This window comes from Magnolia sinica, chromosome 10 (assembly GCF_029962835.1).
Source record: "Magnolia sinica isolate HGM2019 chromosome 10, MsV1, whole genome shotgun sequence".
Classification (NCBI taxonomy): domain Eukaryota; kingdom Viridiplantae; phylum Streptophyta; class Magnoliopsida; order Magnoliales; family Magnoliaceae; genus Magnolia; species Magnolia sinica.
Window position 1 is genome coordinate 12,234,040 of NC_080582.1, and position 25,140 is coordinate 12,259,179.

General features: G+C 38.3%; 1 protein-coding gene across 1 annotated transcript; it reads left to right on the forward strand.

Annotated features, from left to right (window-relative positions):
* Window positions 1-8,824: 8,824 nt before the first annotated feature.
* Window positions 8,825-10,189, forward strand: LOC131257992 (homoserine kinase-like). Its single transcript, XM_058259012.1, has one exon. The coding sequence runs from the start codon at window positions 8,890-8,892 to the stop codon at window positions 10,015-10,017; it is 1,128 nt and encodes a 375-aa protein (XP_058114995.1). The 5' UTR covers window positions 8,825-8,889; the 3' UTR covers window positions 10,018-10,189.
* The last annotated feature ends 14,951 nt before the right edge of the window (window positions 10,190-25,140 follow it).

Here is a 25,140-nt window from a genome sequence, read left to right on the forward strand (position 1 = left end):
CCAAAACTAGATATACTCATTTCTCCATAGCCCTGAACGAACTAACCTATTTGAGAAGGTAATTCTTCATAATAGAAAAGGAAGAAATCAAAATCAAATATATCATCCAAATTCTAAATATTTGGATTGGATATATGCTTCAAAAAAGGGAAATGAGAGTGGTAGCAGTAGTAGCTTTTTTAGAGGGGTTTGGGTAGAGAAAACCGAGAAGTGGACATGAAAAACTAACATAATCCTAAGGGAATAGAAAATTGCAGATCCCAACAGTAATTCTATTGTTTTGTTTGGAGAATAGTTCTCCCTGGAAATGTTAAGAGTCCAAACGTCAAATGGCTCTCTCAAGAGTCAAGACCTTGGAAATCTATATTTAACAGGCTCTCTAAAGAAATTGATATTCATGTTTTTTGAGGAAAAAAAATGTGGAAGTGGAAAACAATTTTCCATAGCTACCCAAGACTGCATCAAAGATCAACATCATACATATAGCATAGCTCTAGGGCAATTGATTGACCAGGTGGGCCCTTAGATTAAGGGGATGTAACTATAAAATTGAAGATATAGCCACTTGAAAATGGATGATCGAGGACAAGAAGGTAAAAAATGCTCCAAGTCATGGGTAATATTCTTCTATCATTGCCTGTGGCAACACGTGAACAGTCTGATTGCCCTTGATGTGTGCCATGTGCATGGTGCAAGTGTTGGAGACATGATTGTTGTGCATGAAAAACAAAAACAATATATGATTCCCCATCATATGAGTGTGCATGCCAATAAATCCACCAATAAAAAATGATGAAGAACAAACAAAACACTAAATTTACTTGGAAGACAATAAATGCAGAGAAATTCCTGAAACTAAATGGTAAAATGCTTCATCTAATCCACTTTACCTGGAAAGAAGAACTGCTTGAGGAACAAAAGAAGTATATGCCGTCTCCCTCTCAGCAGCAAGCTGCTGAGCTTTCTGAAACTCTTTCAGAACTGCTAGGAATTCTTTTGCAAGCTTTGCATCAGTTATCTTTTTGATGGCCTGCATTTAGATAGAAGCTCAATGTATAAACACGGCATCAATAACAAAATAGAATTTTATGCTTAAAACCGAATGATAAGCGAAGGATAACAAAGATGCCCTTCTAGTGTGGGAAAATTCACTTCAAATTAGACCTTACAGAAGAAAAGATAAAATAAACATGACCGTCAATTTACATATATGAGCATGAGAATGCGCGCACACATGAATAAATGTACACTCACAAAAGCTTGAAGCACATATAAATGAATTGCAATATAAAGTAAATGATCTGATCGACAATGGGTAATACTATTAGTTTGTAAGTAACATGCAAGACATTCCTTCATTTGTAACTTTTTACATGATGAAAGAGAACAATGATCAACTGTAGCCTAGTAAAAACAGGTGGACTGATAATTCAAGAAAGAATAAATATTCCATGAACACCCTTGCCAATGTGCCCCTATACGAAAGAAGATGATGAAGTGATCCTAAGCATCCAATGGGGGTATTGTTGTCCACCAAATCAATCATTACTCAGTCTCTGCCAAGAAAAATCACAAGACAATGGACATATCATTATGTTCCATCACTAAAGCTTTGAATCGATTGTGATGTTGATGGCAAGGAAAAAATGCATTTCCAACTATACCGAATTTTACTATAAGAACAGCTGAAATAGAGCACTTAAAAGAAAAATAGAGGGTCCTATCACTTATTGGGTGGATCCCATGTCTTCGACCAATGACAAGGCTAAAACTATAATGGACTACCAATCCAAAACACTGAGTCAACAATCAACTCACCCATTACCAGGAAAAAATTCTTGCGTTAGGTACAAGAGCCGATATAACCACAGATTTCTTTCTGCTGCAAGGTTGTGGGATGTTCTAATAGCTTCTGCACTGCATGAGTTCTGGGAAAACAGGAAAAATAAAAATAAAAAACCATGAATCATCCCTGCTAACAAAAGACCCAACTCCTAAATCTCTTTACAAGCCAGCTAGCTAGGATTAGTATAACATAAGCAAAAGAACCACCCGCTACTATTGAAAAGAACAAATTTTGTTGAGGATACATGTTATCTAAACTAGGATATGAACTTACGTTGGTTCCTCTCATTGCTGGAACATGCATTTATGGAATCATTACGCTAGTTCCCGGCATCAAGATGTAGTTTTGAAATGCCAATAAGATGACCTTCAATTTACTTCATAAGCATAAAATGCAATCTACATTCATAAACAATGTAAGGCAATGGTTTTTTGAAAGAAAATCAAACTAGTCAACGAAAGAAAATCTGTGAAAGAAAATCAAACACGTAAGTTCAGGATTTTCATATCAACTTTGTCTTAACTATCATCTCCTCAGGATTTTCCACTTGCATACTTCTATTTTTTATTTGAGAGACATAATATCAACAGTTTGGATAATGAACAACGCCCCATTTGTAACAAACTAAAAACCCAATTAAAGTACCAGTGATATATTTTCATTTTTAGTGACCAAATTTCCAACCAATGAACTTCCAACCAATATTCAGATTTGTTCTTATTGATCAACTCATTCATCAGGTACACAAAGGCGTTGAACGTGGACCACCCATGAGTGAACCAGCCCAGTTCATGGGCCAGAGCATCTACATTGTTCTGGCCGATGGATAGGTTGGATTTCTCATACATGTGCCACATTTGCACGGCTTATACATGTGCATGGCATTCACAAACCAGCACATATTTTATGTGCATATTGCCTTAGTTTATAATAAAGATAGTTTAATTAGCTTAAAGCACATGTTAGCTTAGGTGCATTTGGTAGAACCAAATGTCATTCATGAAATTTAATGATTAATCAGTCTTATTTACTGCAAAATATCACCAAGTTTCATGATATTTAGTGCAACCAAACACACCCTTATATGAATTATCATATCATGCTTAGATATGAATTGTTATACAATAACCGACTGCATAACAGATGTATAAAAAGAGATTGCCTAACTGACAAGATGCGCACAAAAATTATCCACGGTCCACCCTCCACCTCCACTGCATCACATCACAAACACAATTGGAATGGTGGGGTTTTTTGCTCTTTAGGTACAAGATCAAGATCCCTAATGAGATGTAATGGAGATCGAGGGTCACACTTCAACATGATTCAACATTGAAGAATCATTCACAACCTTCATAGTGATTCCTAGATTTTTTTGGGGGGATCTTCCACTTATCATAAGGGAAAATGCAGACTTCCATGCATGAAACCTACCATTCCCAAAAGTTCAACTTACCGACGCAAGTTCTTCAATAACCATTGCTCTGTTACCATCCTTCTCAAAAAGCCCATATGCACAATGAGCAGGTTGCTCCCAGCAGATAATAGGCAAACTAGGTAATTGTAACAGATTTAGTTGTATAGAGTTATATGACAAACCTGCAAGATTCTGGGTCATCCATTTTTTATATAGCTTTAACTTTTTAACCCATAGGTAAGACAGTTTTTATTACTAGATGTTTCTAAAATTGCCCAATCTTCATATATCTTGTAGCAACAGATATGGCGACCATAATGAAGAACATTAATTTGGCAAAGATTAACAGAAAAGTAAAGCCTAAAGGATAAGCATCTCATCCCCACTGCCAAAAAACTGGCATCCCAATATGGGCCTAACCATCGTGTGTGTTAACTCTAAGTAGCATCCTTTTTAATTGACAGCCCTAGGAAATATTCTTTCAATATTTGGGCAGAATGGTTTTCAAAGCAATCCACTAGCAAAAAACAAACATTGAAACTTGCATCTGACCTCTTGAGTTGGCAGAACTACATCTGCCCATGTCCTTGTAATAGTTGTAACCTGGAGTCTCATTTGGCTTTCAGGATTCTGATAACTGCAATAAATAGCAGCAAGTTCTAATTAAATAAGAAAAAAAAATGAAGGAAAGATGGGGAAACAACCTTTAGAAAAAGAAAAGGAAAAACAGTCAGATAAAAGAAAGTTGCAGACGAAAGCAGTACCATACTTTGGCTGCGTCGCCAAAAAGCATTTGCAATATTGGGTTCACTATGTGACCAACTCCAACCAAAAACAGAAAACGAAGGGGTTAGTCTCACTTCAAAAAAGAGGTGGGGACACCCTGTGTCTTCCAAAAAAAAATAAAAAATGAAAAGAAAACGAAGGCAACAAAATGTGACTAGCCATTACCAGCCCATTCTCACTTCAAATATCAAAGACAAAACCTTCATCAGAAGAGAAATGAAGTGTCAAGGAGCGTCAAGTCTAATCTAGGTAGACTGAAATAAGTCTACCTAGATTAGAATGTCCAGTTTCAATTGCATCTCTACTGGAAAAGAAGCCAACTTTTTTGTATTTAGCCAAAGGTTGGTTATTCAATTTATTAGTTGATCTTGATTTGAATTGTTTTTGGAGGTTTTCTAAGCATAAACATATGTACAAGGATGCCCATGTACATGGCACCACGTGTCATGTGTGAGCATGTGTGCAAGAAATAGGTGGGCTGTTCAGAAACACTTGGCCAAGTTTATTTCAGCTGTTCATTTATTCTGTAAACTGTGGCCTACCTTATAAGTGGACGGCATGGGGCTAGGGTTCTTATGCTTGTGGGAACCACCTGATGGACAGCCTGGATCTCATACCCACATTGCATGTTGGCAGTTGTCACATGTGGTGGCATGTAGATGGGCTGCCCTAAACTCACATTGGCATATGGTCTTAGCAAAGCTACTGTGAATACAAAGAACCTTCTATAAATGGTCGGCTTCTAGGCATACTGCAATTGCATGTAGAAATATAAATGCAAAAGGAACAATTAGCTCAAAACAGGCAAAGGTCCACACTCAACCGACAAAACTCACAGCTGGATGCCAAAGTTTTGTACCATATCACATCTGTACAGTGGCCCAGCAGATTAATAGAGCACCTCACCACATGTACACCAAGTTACATGGGCAAGATGCATAGAATTTTTAAGACAGACACCAAAATAGCGTTTCAGGAAAATGTTATGCAATTCATGGAAGATCAGAAAGACCATTCACAAATTGCAGAAGTACAAGATCGGTGAAATAATTTTCTAACTGGACCATCCTAACCACTGGTTTCCTAGTCCAACAGTCTAAATTAAAAGGATGGTCCATCCATGAGGGTCCAACAGAACGAAATGATCCTAATCACATAATAGGGCTTCCCGAGTGTGGAGATTATTTGAAAACACGAAAACTCATCTAGACTTGAAACCGAGTTGAGATGAGTTGACTCAAAGACTCACGCAAGTTTCTCTAAAACTCTTTGACTGAGTCATGGCCAGATCGAGTTTTCCTTGAGTTTCGGTGAAATCTGATCAACTATTAAATATTCACATTAAGATTTTTGTTATTTCACCCATTCAAAATGAGGGGCATTACCCCACAAATTGGGAGTGGATTAGGTGTGCCCCAGCCTCACCCAAGACGGTGTGGCCCTTACCTTGGGGCCCACCTTGATGTATGTATTCTATATCCATGCCGTCCATCTGTTTTACCAGATTATTTGATAGCATGATCATTTGGAAGCAGATCCAATTCTCAGGTGGACTGTACGGTGGGAAACAGAGGTGGTTGACCATCAATGGGCTACAAAAGTTTTGGATCTAAGTTGATATTTGTTTTTTTCTCCTTCATCCAAGTTTGCGTGAGCTTATCAACAGGAACACCCTGATCCATAGCTTATCAACAGGTGGACTGTACGGTAGGAAACAGTGCTGATTGACCATTAAGAAGTTTTTAATGGTAGGGCATTCGATCACCACTGTTTTCTTAATATGGTCCACCTGAGATTTGGATTTTCTTCATTTTTTGGCTCATATCCTAAAATGATCTGGCAAAATGGATTGATGATGTAGATATAGAATACATACATCAAGGTGGGCCCTACAGTAAGGGCCACACTTTCTTGGGTGAGGCCCGGGTGCACCTAATCCACTCCCCTCAAAATCACGCTGACAGAAGAAATTAGTGGCCATTTGGACTAGGAAACCAGTGCTTAGGATGGTCCAGTTTTTTGGTAGTGCCTCTAGGGCCCAGCTTATACTTTGATCCAAAACTTGGTGGGCCATGGAAAACAATTTCCTCCATTGATTTACATTGCCCTTTGCTAGGGCCCACCAAAGTTTTAGATCAATGTGAAAATTATTCGTGTGGTTTCATGGGATGCCGCATCACATGGACCATTCGGATTAGACACACATGATGTGTGTGTGTGTGTGTGAACAGGTTGGATGACAAATAAACATCACCGGGGCTTATAAATTTTTCAACGGTGGAAATTAATACTTCTATGTTTTCCTATGGTATGGTCCACTTGAGCTTTGGATATGCATCAATTTTGGGTTCAACCACTAAAATAATCTGGAAAAACGATTGGATGGCGCGGATAAACCACGTGCATTCACGGTGGGCCCCAACAGAGTTTACTCAGATAAGAGCGTACTGAGTTACACGCAATGCAATTTGCTAATTTCGTGTTGTGTACGTCAACACAGCAGCTTGCAGCTGGTGTAGATACATATCGTGCAAAGGTGAACAAAGACATGCCTCAAGCTCCGAGTTGTACGAACGGTTCAAATGAGATCAAAATTACATGCGCCCCATAATGATGAATTTATTATATCCATACTGCTTATCCATTTTTCGTGATCATTTTAGATCATTTCAAAAATAAAAATGAATCATATCTAAAGCTTGAATGGACCACATCGAAAATAGCAGTGAGGATAATGATTTTCACTATTAAAAAATTCGTAGGGCCCACCATAACGTTTATTTTCCTTCTAATTTGTTAATAAGGTTAAAAATACATGGATGAAGAGGAAAAAAAAAATTCATATTATTCCAAAACTTCCGTGATCTCCAAAAGGGTTTCAATGATAAACATTCAATCTCCCACTGTTTTTTGCAGTGTAGTCCAACTGATCTTTAGATCTGTCTTATTTTTCGGCTCAAGCCTTAAGACGAACTCTCCAAATGGATGGGCGATTTGGATATAACACATACCTCATAGTTTGACCCACAGACCCAACCCGTTCCGAACCGTACCCAACCCGATCTGACTCGGTTTCCCTAATCGAGTCGGACTCGGTTCGGGTCAGGCCAACCGTGCATCAGATCGGTTCGAGTCAGATGTCCCGGACTCGATCAAGTTCAGGTCAGCCCATGTAGATTATATATATATATATATATATATATATATATATATATATATATAGAGAGAGAGAGAGAGAGAGAGAGAGAGAGAGAGAGAGAGAGAGAGAGAGAGAGATGATGTGCTACAATCTAAGGAGTGGATACAGTGCATCACCCAAAATGGCCCATCCACTTTTTCATGTCATTTCAGGGTATGACCCCATAGACGAAAATCCAATACTTTTGTGGCTCATTAATGGTCAATCACCACAGTTTCCTATTGTATAGTCCACTAAATAAATGTATATGAATTTCTTTTTTGGCTCATGTGCCCTAAGATGATTTGAAAAATAAAAATAAAAAATTGATAGAAATGTAATACATACATTAAGGTGGGACCCACAATAAAACTCACAATGTCACATGTGAGGTAAATAATAATTACTTATTTACTAGTAATTTAAACACAGGAAATAATAGAAAAACAAGCAAGCTTTATTGAAAATTAAGCAAGTGTTCATTCAGATTTTGTCCTTCCTAGCATCCAGTGTGTGTCACCACCAACCAGAACCCACATGGTAAGATGGTCCTATGATCTAAACTATTTATATTCTCATTATTTATTTATCACATAATCATACCTCATTGATGATTTTAACCTTTCATTTAATTAGAGTTTGGTTCCATTATTTTAAATTTATATACAGATGGTGATGGATGATAAAAATTATTATTTTAGAGTAAGTTTTTAAAAAGGCAGGTCCTAAAGAGATTACATAATATAAACCGATCTGATCAGCAAAATGCTCAAAATGGGGTGAACTGCCAATAGATAATGCGTTGTATGCCTAGACTGTCCATTCCATTTTTAGAGCTCATTTTAGTAAATAGGGCCTCAAACTGGAGCAAACAGAAATCTGAAGTTCACCACGAAAAAATAGTGGTAGTCGAATTCAGGCTATTAAAACTTCCCATGACCCACCGCAATGTTTATTTGTAATCTAACCCATCGATGAGGTTGAATAGACCTGAATGAAAGGAAAACACAAATACTAACTTGAGAATAATAAGTCAAAAAATTTCAATGGTTAATCACTACTGTTTATGTGTTGTGATCCACCTAAGATTTGTATCTGCTTTATTTTTTTAGCCAATGTTGAAAAACAGATAAACTGCTTGGATATAAAACAAATAGATGAAAGTGTACACCACGGTCGAGGCCTGGCCCAAATCGGTAAAACCTCGAGCTGACTTAATCCGCGACCTTATTCAACTACTCCCGCCGTTCCCAACTAAAAAGGACAAATGAAAACTCTCTCTCTCTCTCTCTCTCTCTCTCTCTCTCCATGGCAAGAAAATCCTCCTCAGTTATCTCTCTCCTCCCATCTTCATCATCATTCCTGGCACCACCAATCTACCAAACCCTCATCAACACCGTTGAAACCCTGTCCAACAGACTCGCTTGGAAGTTCGCGTCAGGCCGGTCGCCATCTCGGCTCAAAAACCAACTACGTAGTTAACTTGCTTGGAATCCGATTAGGAATTTTGACGTACATTTCAATTAAAAAAAAAAAAAACCGTCATATGCATTTTCTTAAAAATGAAAAAACAACAAAACCTATTTACGCATCCGACCCGCGTCCATATAAATCTCACGGGTGTTCGAAGCTTCATACTCTCTCTGTCTCGAGGAAAACTTCATGGCTCCTCTCCTCAGGCTTCCCTTGCAACACCATTCCATCTTACCCCACACTCGCTTTCCAACCATATTTCCAAACCTCAATTTCAAGCGTTCAATTCTCTCCCACCCTCGCTCACTAACCATTCGATGCAACCATACCCCATCTCGCAAGACCGTCAGAATCTCCGATCCTTCTCCAATCTACACCTCTGTTAACTCTTTTGCACCCGCTTCAATCGCCAACCTCGGCCCCGGCTTCGATTTACTTGGCTGCGCTATCGATGGAATCGGCGACACGGTCACTATTCGCATCGATCCGGCCGTCCTTCCTGGCTCCATTTCCATCTCCTCCATCAGCGGCTATGACTCCGATAAACTCAGCTTCGATCCCCTCTCAAATTGCGCTGGGATCGCTGCAACTGCCACCATGCGTATGCTTGACATCCGCTCGGTGGGACTTTCATTGTCACTCAATAAGGGCGTGCCGCTCGGTATTGGACTCGGTTCTAGTGCTGCCAGTGCAGCTGCGGCTGTTGTCGCTGTAAATGAACTATTCAATGCGCCATTACTAAAAAAGGATCTTGTCTTTGTTGGGTATGAATCGGAGTTGAAGGTTAGTGGGGTACCCGCTGATCATATCGCCGCAGCAATCATGGGCGGGTTTGCGTTCATTATCAACTATGACCCGCTTTACGTGTTCAATCCACCATTCCCGGCCGCTGCTAAGCTGTACTTCGTCCTTGCCATCCCAGAATTCGAGTCACCCACGAAGAGGATGCGGGCTCAGCTGTACAAGGAGTTTAGGTGCGACGGTGCCAAGATGTATTACCAACCACTTTCCGGGCTAGTGACTGCTGTGGATCAAGGGGATGTGCCGCTACTAGGGGATTGGCTGTCCTCAAAATGGTATGTGGAATCTAGCATGATACCAGGGGTTGTTGGCGTGCAGAGTGCTGCTTTAGAGGCAGGGGCATTCGGATTTACCATCAGCGGGGCGGGTCCCACAGTAGTTGCAGTGACGGATGATGAAGACAAAGGGAAAGAGATCGGGGCAAGGATGGTTGATGCATTTTGGGAGAAAGGGAAACTGAAAGCATCGGCAACGGTTCACAGAGTTGATCAAGTCGGTGCAAGAATTATTTTTTGAAGCAGTTTCCATGATGAATCTCTAACGTTTTTTTTTTTTTTGCCTTTTCATCTGTTTGATCTCTATTTCCCTTATGATATTTGAGGTGTGCATCTCTCTCTCTCTATCCCCAGGCTCTGTTCTGTTTCTACAGAGAATAATAGCTCGTTTCTGAGTTTGGGTCTTGAAACTACTCTCTCTCTCTCTCTCTCTCTCTCTCTCTCTCTCTCTCACCCTGGAATACAATGACCATAGGTAATTTATCGATTCCTCAAATCCTGCATGTCTTTAACTGACATGTTCCAGCTTCATTCTGTAGTTAATGAGTCTTTTTGTACTTCTAACATAAGCGAGCTGCACGTTTGGCTATCCAATGGAAAAATAAAATAGACTTTCAAGCTGAAATTTATTTCTTACTTGAACGCTTAAACACTTGCCTTGTCAGGATCAGACTATGCCTTTCCACATTTTGAATCACCATATGATCTTATTTCTCATCCCGCCATGCCTTCTTCCAATTTCATCACTTTCAATTTGTTTCCTTGCTAGTTAATCTCATCCCACATTGCTTCCCTCATTTTCATTAACTTTTTTTTTTTTTTTTACCTTCTCATCCTGCATTTGAATGCACTACTCTGTTTCATCTGAATTGAGATCAATACTACAAAGTGGAAATTACCAAGTTCTAGTTGCTCCATCGCCTTGTCATTCAGATTGAGTGTCTAAGGTTGAAATTGCAACAAATATTAATTGGTCTGAATTCATAAAAAAACCACCAGTTTTAAGTGATTTTTAACATTCAGTGCTTTTTTTTTTTCTTTACCAAATGGTCTGAATTCTCAAAATCACTAAAAATGGCAATTTTAAGTGATGAGTCCTGAAATTAAGTTGTACCAAATGGCATCCATTGTTTAAATTATCTATCATATTATCGAAATATTTCTGATATTATCGTTATCTTTAGCTTGGAGATACCGATAACACTGGTAGTATTAGAAATTCCAAGCATCAACAATGTACTAAGTATCACCAATGTATTGGTATCGCTAATATTTTCAATTGTGTAAATTTCATGAATCACTTGTATTACAAATGTATCGCAACATTTTTACTATATAAATTCTAGGTGACGCTGTGACACTTGTATCACAAGTGTATTAGCGACATTACAATAATATCATCAATTGATAGATATCATAGAAAGTTGGTTTATTAAAAAAATATTCTATTTCAAGTTTTTTATGAGCACAATGTTGCATTCAATTTTCAATTTGTCGTTGCTAATATTGATAATATCTCAATATTATCATTACTGCAACATGCGCGATATCAATGTTATAATTTTTTGTTTCCTTTTAGTTGTTGATGATTTTTTTGACAAAATATCGTGAGTTGTCAATATTATGCAATAGTGATGGATTTTTGGAGGGATGGTTAGACTGTTTCTTACGATGACACATGCTTTTAAGCCTCTGTTAAATGAAAACTTATTATGATGCGGATGCCCGAAAAATGTCACGCTCCGAAATTCAGTACCTGAGTTGGCTAGGCCTGAACCCGAATTCCAGAACTGTGAGTTGTACTTAAATTTTATATATATATATATATATATATATATATATATATATATATATATATATATATATATATATATATATATATATATATATATATATATATATATATTGCAACCCACATTATTTCATGCATTTTCAAGGCAATCAGAGCAACTAAAAGGAGGTCAAAGTAACTATCATTAAATAACATCCACTAATCAATCCTTGAATCTTTAATTACATTAACATAAAAAAAAATTAATAACAACATACATTGAATTCTAATTAATTTCTAAATAAATAAGGGAAAAAGTCTTTAATCTTGTCCAACTGGTTATTCATGTACAAATGCTGCAAAACAGTCTATACGGGTATGAGCGCGATGACTCGTAGGGTCAAATCATTCTTAAAAATTTTACTTTAACACCAATACAACTCAATAAATTAAATAAGATTAATTATGAGTATTGAATCGGCATTCTACATGACAACAATAACAAATTGTTTTCCATAATAACAAAATAAGATAATACAGTCATCTAAAATCATTTCTGATTCAATCCAGGGTAGAACACTCGTGTGTGTTGATCCTTTTAGGGAATGACCCTCGGCAGAGCACCTAGTGAATAAACTTTTAGGGTAAATACCCAGGGCAGAGCACCCGTGTGTGTTGATCGTTTTAGGGAATCGCCCAGGATAGAGCACCTGTGCCGATCCTTTCGGGTATGACCCTAGGCAGAGTACCCATATTGAGTCGATCCTTTCGGGAATGACCCTAGGCAGAACACGCATAAACAAATAATATGGTGATCCTTTTGGGGCAGATCACCCATAAATTGAAAGACATTCTTCATCATGTAATAATAAGGAAATAGTTGTAATTTAAGCACACCACGATAAATAAAATGAAGTTAATTAATAACTCAAATAAACTATCTCTACAATATGCATCCAAGAAATTAAATTAAATAATATGCAACTAATGACAATGATCAAATACATTTAATGCATAATAAATAATCAAATCAATTTATATGTTAACCTAAAATTTTCAATAGGGAAGATCACCTACCTGTAATGGAAAAAAATATAGTTATGAATTTTGTGTATGGTTATCCTTTAGACGACTGTCCACTCTTCTATCGCTTTGATCAAGTCAACTCGGTAAGTCCTTGGAAAATGAGAAATTTCAAAGGATCACTGGTACAATAGCAACAGAGAGAATTTATATTCAGATAAAAAAGAAAAAGAAAAAAGAAGCTACTTACCTCTACTATTATGGGAGGATAAGGTCAGTTCGGATTCAGCAACACAGGGATGAAATACATGAAAAGATGATGACTTGATCTCAATCTCTTGGTCCTTCGATCTCTCTTCTAAATATTTTATTATCTCTCTTATCTCCCTAGAAAGGTTATAAATGTCCAGATCCTCTCCGGTTTAAGAGTTTGTTTTACTTGACGAGACACGATAGTGGTTACAAACGGACAATTTGAAAAAGGTTGGGTTCAACTGGTTTCCAATTTTCACAATATTTGCATCAGATTTGGATATATTTTGACTTTGATGGACAACTTAGATTGGTCAAAGAAAACTTCCAGATATGTGATTCCAAGGCTTCCATGAAGATGACTTGGTGGCTTTGTACTTTAAAGGTGAGCCTTCTACACATTCACAGAGCTGAATATACGGAGAAGAAAAATGGAAAATCAAGCTTCCTGATCGGCTCTAGGTTGTGGAATGTGCTGGAGCATTGTGGACCATTGGATAGAGGATGATGTGTGAAAAACGGGTGGCGGAGATGAGAATTTCGGTTGTAGCAGGTTTCTAGAATAGAAGATGGAGGAGAAGATTACAAGGTGTAACGTCGTGCGAGTGAGGTTTAATAAAGATTCGGTTTCAATGGACGGTTTGGATTAGGTTGTAGATCCCACCATGATGTTTGAGATAAAAATCCAAGTCACTCAGCAGTTTCTACAGATTACGAGCATTGATAGAGTAAAATATGGAGCCGATTGGATGATCCAGTGGGCTGCCTAACTCATTGGACAACTGAAAACTTTCAACTGATAGTGTTTCTTTAATGTTTTGACCTGATGAACGGTTCTTATTGACGGTGAGGCACCACCATGATGGATGTTTGTGAGGAAATGGTGGGTCCAGGACCCTCCCCTGACGCTCGAAGAAGAAGGAAAGAAGAGAAGTAGGAGGTTTTCCGTGGGCTTCCTTTGTTTCCTCTTTTTTTTTTTTTTCTTTTTTAAAAACGATGGTGGGCCTTACAGAGATGGCAATATAAATCCACTCCGTCCATTATTTTTGTTTGATCATACTAGGGTATGGGCCTAAAAATGAGGTCGATCTGAAGTTTTAGTGGGTCACACCCTAAGAAACAGTGGGGAGTGAAATGGCCACGGTTAAAAGAAATGGGTTATTACAATAAGGCCCTAAGATTAAATATGAAACCCTTTGATAATACAAAGGTTATAACTACCACTTTGCCTTGATATGTTCAAGGATAAAATGCCATAATTGTGAATGTTTGCACCAAATAATCCAGAACAAGTCAAAAATTATCCGGAAAGCCTATAAAGGTGCAAGGAGGGTACACATATGTTTTTAGCTTTATTGGACTTGATATACCATAACATTAGGTCGAATCAGGATGCCTGATTTTGAAACGCTGGAAAAGAGTAAAAGACCCGCTGAGCCTTCTAAATGTGTACACGTCTGAAATTTATAAGTATTAATTAATTAATAATAAATTATTTTAGTTTACAAAATTATAAAAATTAATCTAAATCTCCACAATATTGTATGATAAGCTTGCATATATGCACTATATAAACTAAAATATTTTAATACCTTTCTTGAAAATTAATGTATATCAAAATCCTACTATGATACAAAACATTGATTTAGTGCAATTTCCATTCAAAGTAATTAGAGGCAACCAAATGACCCCTAAATGATTAGTTCCCTCCTACATCTCAACTTTTTTTTTTATTATTAAAAAAATATTATTCTTAAAAACATTAATTTTACACTCAAAACGTCTCTTGCAATAATAATAATAATAAATAAAATGCTAAGTTCTCAGATCTCCCAACCCTTTGCCATCGAAACTCCTCTTCCTCTTTTCGTCAACAGTTATTTGGCACAGATAGTATGGTCGGCTATTGGATCTTGGATGGGGATCAGCATCTTGCCTGCTTTATCCTTTGAAGCTAGGCTTCATCAGTGGTGGAAGGTAGTTTCTTCCATGCAGCAAAGATCGGATAACAAAATGTTGATTCCCTGCATCATTATTTGGGAATTGTGGAAAGCTCGTAATGTAGCTATTTTTAATAGTAGACCAGTATTCGCAGTTCGTCTGATACAAAAAAAATCTCAAAATTTTTATTTTCAAAATCTCAAAATTTTTCTTATATTTTAATTTTTCTCAAAAAATTCAAAATGCTGATTTTTTGTTCTTCAAAAGCATCGTTTTGTTCTCAAAATTTTTCTCCAACATTGTTAAAATTTTTAAACTTCTCAATATTCTTTTTCATGTAATATTACAAATCATTTAAATATTACTTTTTAATTATATGTAAAAAAATTCCACTCGTATGATATAAAAACTATATACATATATATACACACACACACGCACACATATACAAACATATTAACTTTACCGACGGTTTTCATCCGTCGGAAAAAAGTCTGTTGGGAATATTTATTTTTGGCGACAAAAATATTCGTCGGTAAAAATGTTTTTACTGATGAAAATTGAATTTCATCATTAAAACATTATTTCCGATGGTTTTCATTCATCAGTAAAACTCTTATCGCGAAAGTTTTTAAGATTTCGGGAAAATTTTTTATCTTAAAAATTATAACATTATTCCCGACGAAATTTTTCATCGGTAAAAGTAGTATTTTATCAACGAAAGTTTTTTCCATCAGTAAAAACGTTATTCCCAGTGGTTTTGGTTCATTGGTAAAACTCTTACTGTGAAAGTTTTCAAGATGGCTCAAAAATTTTCTATCTTAAAAATTATAACAGTTTTACCGACGAAATTTTTCGTCGGTAAAAACATTATCACCAATGGTTTTGGCGTAGTGACAAGTCTAAAATGGGGAGAAAATGTTGACTCACCTTTGTCAACTCAGCTTGACTCGACGCAATTTAATGTGTCTTGGAGACGGACCTCGCCTCTTGACTGATTATCTTCTTCCTTCTTTCTGCCAAATGCATCTTATAAATATGGACCCAACCCGCTTTAAACTTAGTAGTGGGCCTAGCTTGGCCAACTCAACGAGTGGCTGAGTCAACCCAGTAGCAACCTTTGACCTAACTTAATGCAATGTAACACCACCACTCGACTCTCTTTCTCTCTCTAATTTTCTTCTCTCCCCTACTGGAACTCCAGCCATGCTTGGACCATGCCTAAGCCTGACTCGACCCAACTGGACTCGGTTCCAACCGAGTTAACTCAGCTGTAACCTAGGACTCAAACTCCCTCTCCTTTATCTTCCTCTTCCTCACCCTCTCTTTCACTTTCTTCTCCTTCACCCTTCTGTTGGAATTCCAACAATTCCTAGGCTCATACAAAGCCCGACTGGAAGTGCCCAGAGGCACCAACCCTTAACCGTGACTTGGCGAGTCAAGTTGATGAACCGCTCGGGCTCTCTTCTTCTTTTGCCTGCTTCTTCCTCCTTTCTCTCTGTTTGTTCTTCTTTAATGCTTCTGGAAAGTCCAGAGGTGGCTGGACTCGTCTTAGGGGTGGCCCAACTCAGCGAACTCAGCCCAACTCAGCCTGAGCTTGAGCGGGAGTGCGGCAGCGACCCGTTCTCTCTCTCTCTCTCTCTCTCTCTCTCTCTCTCTCTCTTCTTCATCTTTCCTTCCTGCTTCTCCCTTCTTCCTTTCTTTCTCTCTTCCTCCTTTTGTTGGAACCTCAGCATGGCCCGAACCAGATGAGTCTGGCTCAGCCAATCCCGACACAACAGTGGCCCTCGTGCTGGTCCAACGGCTTGGGTGGGTCGAGATTGGTACGATCTCTATTTCTCTTTCTTTTATAAAAACCTACCTTTGAAGGGCTAAGATTGCATGATATGAACAGCTAGGATTGAGAGAGGAGGGCTCAGGCGCATTGCTAGCTTGGCAAACCGAAGGAGAAAATTTTCCATTTTTGGAATTGCCGCATGTGGCTCTGTTTGGGCTCAGGTTTGAGTGCATCCACGTTTGTATGAGTGTGTACAGACGGCGTGGATTTGGTCAGCCCCACCCCCTAGATCATATGAATGGTTTGGATTAGATCAAGGTGGCCCACATTAATCACAATGGGTTGGTTTTAAAGGGGCTGGAAACACAATTCCATTGCACGCCAGCCCCTTACGATCGACGTTGTGTGCACGAACGGGCTTTCCAGTAAGCTAAATTATGAGGTTTGGGTCTTTTATGGTCCCTCTACCAAATGGACGGATCAGATCGTCCAAACAGGTCCTGATGGTGGGCCATCAACCAACACACGGACATCCTCCGTTTAAAAACGCCCGTAGGCGGGAAATCTCTCCCATTTTTAGAAAACGTCGGGTCAAAGATAGTTTGACCCAACCCTTGGTTTAGTGCACCTCGGCTGCACACGTGACGTGTACACCCACTGCAGATGGTGGGGTCCACATGGTTGTTTTGCTTGATCCGCTTCATCCTTTTGTTTCTAAGAGTCCACTTAGGGCCTCTAACCAGAGATCAGGTACATCCAAAGTCTAGATGGGCCATACTTTAGGATTCGTGCATCTAGTTGACATGTTCGTGCGATCTGGCAGTCCGTTGTGTTTCAAATCTGATCCACACCAACCATTCGATCCGTTGGTCCATGTAAGGCCATGAGCCCAAGAACGAGACTAATCTAACATTCAAGTGGGCCCTACAACTTGATGATTTCATGTTCGATAAGTGGTTTGTGGGACCCATAGAGGCATTTCAGTAAATCCAATCCACCCATTTGTTTAACAAGGTTAGTTAGGGTTAGGGGTTAGATGTGTGGCCAATTAAAAGGTTCAATGGGCCATACTTTTAGGCCTTGGTGTTTGATTATGAATTCTCGTCGATCAAATGGCCAGATTGAATTCAAATCTGACCATCAATGGAGATTATGGCTTCTAATTTAATCTAAATGGATTTTTAAGGGTTATCCTCATAATCGGGTGGTCAAATTGCATGATTATGTGATAATTTGATAAATAGGGTGTGAAGGACACGATGAACGGTGTATCTCGTGACCCGAGTTTCTAAATCTAAGATGGTTGGTTAAATTTGTCCATCAAATGAAATTGAAATCCTAACAAAAGGTTTTTCTAACGATGTGGTGGTCCATCTTGAAAAATACTGGATGGATGGTTTATTACGTGGATGGGAACTGCTTTCAACAGTTGGATTTAGACTGAAAGCACATGAATATCCGCTTAAGCTAGTCTATATTCATCTAAAGTTAGGTTACACGGTGACACTCGAGTACTGAAAAGTACGGGGTGTTACAATCTACCCCCCTTAAAGAGAATTTCGTCCTCAAAATACAACACTTCTACTATAATTGTCAATGATAATCGATCTTACGGTGTCCCTCGTACGTGCACTAGTTTTCCTATTAAGTTGATATGCATGCACCAATACTCACAACCGACCACTAGAACAAGGGTCATTCTAGGCTACCCCCCTTAAAGAGAATTCTCCATTGAAATTTTAGTAAAGTACATCTCAATTTCTAGCACTATCGTATTGGTGTACCCTATTTTGCACCTATCCATGCATGCCATCATGACTTAGACTTAAACAGGTCGTAGTTAAATTTTGCCCAACTCTCATACCGTCATTCTAATAAATCAGTCAGTGTATATGCCTAAGTGCGAAATCCCAACAAGTTATATACAGACTTACCACAACCCTCAAGCCTTTAATCTAGCAAATCAACTAATGTGTTGAGGTTCCACTAAGGGTCGTAAATCATTTAAGTATTAACTGGAACTAGGGAATCATTCTAATGGTCATCAACATTATGATTTCTAATAGCACTAATTACTAAGATTATAAGTTCATTTGGGTGGCTAATAACAACATCTTGTCTTTCCTTTTATTTTCTTTTACCCTTAATAATAGTTCCCCGTTGTCTAAGGTACGATATAATTCTCCATTTTCAATGTTCGAGTTAGCACGAGTAGATAGTTGTAGTGGGTTTGAGCCCGATACATCGATCCCTTGCCTACATAGAACAAAGGATTTACTGGTATAAATTCATAATCCTGTTAAATCTCAATCTTCTACATAATCAGGGCATTGAGATCATTAGAATTTGCTAGGATATGGAATTTGGATCAAACAGCGCAACTTTACTTAAGTATGGTTCCATCAACCCATGATTCAGATTATTCTAGACTCCCGGGGAATATCAAGTAATCTTCTATTTTCATAATAGATAAATTTATGTGGCCCATTACGCTTTCACCGCGCACTCTGATCATCTAAACACAATGCAAAATTTTCAAGACCGGGATTTCCTACATGAAATCTGAGCTTAAAAATTGCCAAGTTCACCTAGGATTTCAAATCTAGTCTCGATAAGTTCAGCCTAGGGTTGAAATTCTACCTAAAATTCTTTAACTTCACTTTTAGTAAACCTTAGGTGATAAAATTTGTGAGAATTGCCATCTCTAATTAACGAGGTGCATTAGGAAATTTAAATTATAATTCCTAGTATGATTTTTCAGGTTCTGGAACGTTCACGACCGACCTAATGTACAATGTGGTGGGTAAGGGATTTTTCTTACGATGCCTAAGGTGGTTTCATTTGCTGAAAATTGTAACAACATTATTTCTAACTAGAAATTTTTTAAAGAAGTTCAAATTTATTGGTTTATAAAATTTCTTCACTGAGAGTTAAGTCCAAGGAATGTTCTAATTGATCTTGTTTAATCATAGTGGGCATTTGCTCCCCCACAGTTCCTAAGCTTTGTTTTCAAGTTCAAACAGTAGTTTCGACAGTTTGCATGGGAACTAAAGTTTTCATTTCTAAGTTCGAATGATTGAACTAAAATCTTCTGTAACACCCTGGAAATCGGCACCCGAGTACAAAGACTCCAATCCCGAGTTCTCGGGTGTTAACCTAATAAGAATGCACGTGTGACCTCATTCAAATTCACATTCATTCCGCACACGGATAATCAGAGTAACGCAATTCACTTAGCTCATCCAAAGTGATGTAGAAATAGCGAAAGATTCAGAAATATAGGGCCAAGAGTCAAAAATACAATTCCAGTAGTGATGATCGTCCAAAATGGGATTATACAAACCACAATATACATACCCAAGATTATTAAAGTGTAAAGCTTTTAATTTACACCAAATTCTCTAAAACATAACGGCATTAGCATAACCCGATATAAGCTTACCTGTCTGAGGTCTCACTAGTACCTACATCAATAATATGCCTAGTTTGTGTTTTAAAACACAGTCCCAGGTGGGAGTGAGTAGCTAACTTAATAGTTTCATTAATTCTAAGTTACACATATTATCCACACAATCAACGCAGTTAACGATAACAAGAAACAAATAATTCCTAAATACTCTTGTTAAATGTGCATATGAAGATATGACATGATACATGCCTTTTCTAAACAACACTCCCTCACACGCGACTCCGACTACCTGTTTCACAAATGACAACACTTCCTCATCACGCGACAAGCATGCCTGTTCACCACATTCTAAGCTAATGCAATGTGGTGAATGATCATATTAGCCGAGTAATTATTAAGTTCAATTCATCCAACATATTGGTGAAGCTAGGATACCAACGTTATATCACGAGTCCTTATCTTGATCACGTGGCTCGTTGCTTCACGTAGCGACTCCTTACCCGTGTCCCTTGATCTAACTTTAAGTATCACCCATTTATCTCACAAATCAACAATTCTAAAGGTACGGTATGATACCTAAATGTCTGAGGATCAACTTGGTATGAATCGCCATCCAATACCGGGTATGATCACTCGATTTTGAGGTGCAGGCTTGTCACATAAAACTGAAACACATAAAGGAAAAAGGGCCCATCACCTAATTCCATTCACGCCCGAGTCATTCGAATGGTACTCTTGCACGCAACCATCTGCTGCGTAATTCGATGGGAGCTATTCGAACAATGGTCTATCACCTCTATCAGTGCTCACTGGTCACTATGGAGAGGCTCGTCACCCTAGCATAGGCCGACAGCTCGAACACGGTGTCCCATACCACTATGTCCAACTCATGAGTCTCAGTTGCTCATTGGTCACTATGGGGAAGCTCGTCATTCAAGCATAGGCCGATAGATCAGACATGGTGTCCCATACCACTATGCCCGGCTCATGAGTCTTAGTGGGATCGTATCGCACAAACGGTTATGAATGGACACATTTATTGGGAACGGGGTATCCTAAATTCTATTTAATCATGTTATATATTGTGAACATACATGATCAGTCGGCTTGTGAACTAATTTGATTGATCTGGGAGAACCACGACACAACCGGCATTAGGTGCAAGTAGCTCGTGTAGTCTAGATACTATCGGTCATTCATGTTCAACCCGAGTTAATTGAACAAGTTTTGGGTGGCCGCCTTAACTTAGGTCACCCCTTAATTTGGGTGGTTTACCGACTGACCCAACATCTTAGCAATCTTAAGTGTTTGTATGGACTAAACTTTATATCAACCATTATAGCGTAAATTTCACTACGCAATCACTTAGGCATTTCATCAAACACATGAGCATCCATAGGGTATTACATTCACTAAAGCATTAAATCAAACTTGTAGGCATGCATAAAGTAATACAATCACTTAGGTGATAAATCAAGCATGTGAACATTAACAAATTAACACATTCTACCACTTAGACATTTCATCGAACATGTGAGTATCCATATCCAACCAATAACATATAATACAATCAAACAAGAAATATGAATATGCTAGCTATTACAACTCATTCAAGATAATATATCATTAACTGACACCCTCAAGGGTCGATAAATGGAAACCTAGAAATAATAGTTTGTACCTTATGACGAACCGCTCAACTCACGGAGCTCATAGGGTTAAGGTGTTAGGAAAACATCGTTGAAAGGCCTAAATAAGCATACAAGCTTATAAGAATTTGGAAGAAATTAAACACAAGACCTAAACCTACAAACATAACTCAATACTTACCTTCAATCATTGCCAAATCGACACCAATGAAGGACAATGTTGCTATAGAGGAGATGAGAGGGTGAAGGTGCACAAACCCTCATACTTTCAAGCTCTCCCTCTCTCTCTTTCTCCTCTTTTCTCTACTTTCTCTTCTCCATTTCTCCTTTTTTTTCTCTTATTAAAATTCGTATAGGAGGAGGGGGTGCCCAAATAAGGGCCTTATATAGTGTTAGATGTTGTGTAAATGGCCCCAAGGGCTAGGTTTTCATTATACTAGCCCTATGGGATAGTGTTTCTAACCTCTAGGACCCATTATGGGGTGTACATGTCAATATACACCGTAGGATAGTTAGCCATAATGATGATCTACGTATAGATATGATCAGCCCACCATTTGGATGCGCTGATTGATGGGTATGATTAGAAGTCTGTTCAACGGTCACCGAAGGTCAATCGGGGCCGGGCTATACGGATATGTGTGAAAAAATATCATTACTCTACGTGTGAAGTTTGGTCGTAAACCAACGGTCCGAAATTCTCAACTTTGCGTAAAAGTGGACAACCCAATTCACTTAAGGGCGTGTTTGGATAGGCAAATCCCATGGGATTGGATTGTATTAAGGTGGATTGCACCCTTTTCGAGAAATTAATGATTGTGTCAGTGGATTGCTTGCAATCCCATGGGATTGCTATATCCAGCAAGTCACCTGTTGGGATGTTTGGACGAGCGGGCGGACGGGATTTACCATATCCAGCCCCTGTCATGTTTGGACAGGTATGGGATTGCAACATATCCCAAATGATACACCAAAATCGTTCCCATTGGTGTGACCAATAGAAATCTTTGATCAGATCTATATTTAGCATTTATGGTTTAAATACAGGTTTGCACCTGATAGACGGAGTGGATTTACATACATATATACAGTGGGCTCCACATGGGTTTAATATCATCAACCAGGGAATAGGTGCGTATCTCTGCGGGATTTCGCATGTAGTAGCGAAATACCCCCAATCTCACGAGAAATCTAGCAAGGAAATCCCAAACCCAGCACGGAATCCTGTCCGAATTCACCCTCCAATCCCGTCCTTCTTCACTCCTGCGCCGCCCAAACATACCTCAATACGGACGCTGTTGGATTCAAAAAACCTATCCACCCTAATCCATTCCAATCCCATCTAATACGCCCGGCCAAACAAGCCCTCAGTTTCAGCTTCTTCCTTTAGGGTATTTGCACTTCTCATGCACTCATCCATCGACTTAAGTTGAGCAATTCTAGACATTATTCAGGTCTGACTCCCGCGATAGACATCAATCTTAGTATGACGGACATTATTTTATAGTTTTGGAACTAATGGTCCACTAACGAGCGGTCTAAAGCTTGTTCAGAAAATTAGGGCATTTCCGAAATGAATTAGGTAACAAGTTTTCTTGTGCGTAATTATTAAGGTTTGGATTAGCTAAGTTTATAGTGTGGCCTATTCGCAATTAGTGAAAATGGTGATTCAGCCATAATCACTTTAAACCGTTGGTTCGTTGGCTAAATGAATAATTGGGTAACTTTAATTTGTTAATTACGATCCGACCCCTAGTTGTCTCGTATTTGGGTAGATCTCTAATCTAACTATGGTAATCTTGATTAGTTAGTGATAGGTTAGCTAAATGTGGGCCCCGTGTGAACAGATATGTGGCTAAACTCGGTGTTTAAGTGATCGGCTGGATTCGTTGGCTTCTTACGGTTGAATAATCGGATTCGTGTGGTTCTTTATTGGTACTACTCATGTATAGGATAGCATCAAGTGTTAATGGTCAGTAAGTGACAATATAAGTTAATTATAATGAAAATTTTCAAGGGTTTTTCGAAATCCAAAATAAGCAAAATCCAGGACGTTATATCTTCAAGGGAGCCTAAGTTCATTTCTAAGTTCTATATTTATCCAAATAATTTTCTAGGGGGCCAAAAATTTTGAGTCACTATATTCTTAATATCTCCTACTTTTAAGGGGATACCTCATCAATTCAAATGACTATCTTAACAATTTCTAGGGGAACCTATGTTTGTGTAGGTTTCCAACATTTCTCTAATTCTAAGGGAGATTCCCTTAAGTTCAATCTCTAGTTTTCCAATATCCTACTTGAGACGTTTATAGTTTGTATAAGTTCATTTCCCCAAGGCTTGGTTTGTCCAAATTATGCTCTGATACTAACCGTAACGCCCGGTGTTTTCAAAACCCGAGTATACGACTCGTATTCCAAAAACTCGAGTGTTAATCTTTTAAAATAGCCAAATTCCACATATATATTTTTTTAATTTTTTTTCTTATTTTCTTTTTCAGAGTGAGCAGTTTAGTGGAATAAGAATAAACCAAACATAAAGAGAATCTCAAACACATTTGAAATATTCGAGCGGCTGCCCATAATGACTTATATAAACCAATGTCTCAATACTTATAATGACTAAATGAAATAATATTGCATGTGAAACAAAGTAAATTATAACAAATCTTGAGCTGTAAAATCACGTAGCAACTCTTGGCAAATACAATCATGCATCCTTGACAATTGTACCCTGCTCCTCATCAATATGAACACGAATATCATATAAGCCACCTGCACTACCTATACGATTATATATTCGATGAATAAGTGGCCAGCTCAGTGTCAATTCTGTCAGGCCTCAAACCCGGAGATCGGATTCACAGGAATCCTGATTGCTAAATCCGGTGCCGACAGCCTCCATAGTACCCCATTCTCGGCTCCTAGCGTCCATACGACAGATTCTGATCTTGGGATCCTATAATGAGAAATTTTTTTTAATATACATTTAACTCGTAATAAGCATAATCACAAGATTACCCAATTCACAAAGGCAACATCATCATCACATATCCACTAATATAATCATTTGAGTACATGTTGAAAGGGAAATACATAAATCGAAAATCAAGCTCCAGAAGACCGCTGCATGCTCCAAGCTCAACCCTACTACAACCTAACATCACCTGCATGCATCTATTTTGCATAAGCTTATAGAAAGCTTAGAGGGTGGTGTAAGTGTGTGCACAAGGTAAGTGCCAAGTATTTAATACAATGTCGTCATCATACAATACTGGTAATCCATAAATCGTACAATATCAAAATAAGTAGAAATACTGACAAGATCATGAATTATAAGAGTAAACAGAAATACTGACAAGATCATAAATCATACGATAACAGAGTAAGCAGAAATACGGACAATTCCATGAGTCAATCAATATCAGAATATGCAATATAGAATAGCTATGCAAATAAGGAGTCATAAAGAGCCAGATATCAGATGCCGAGGATGCGATGCAATATGCAATTCCTAATGAGTCCACGAATAGCATCAGCCGT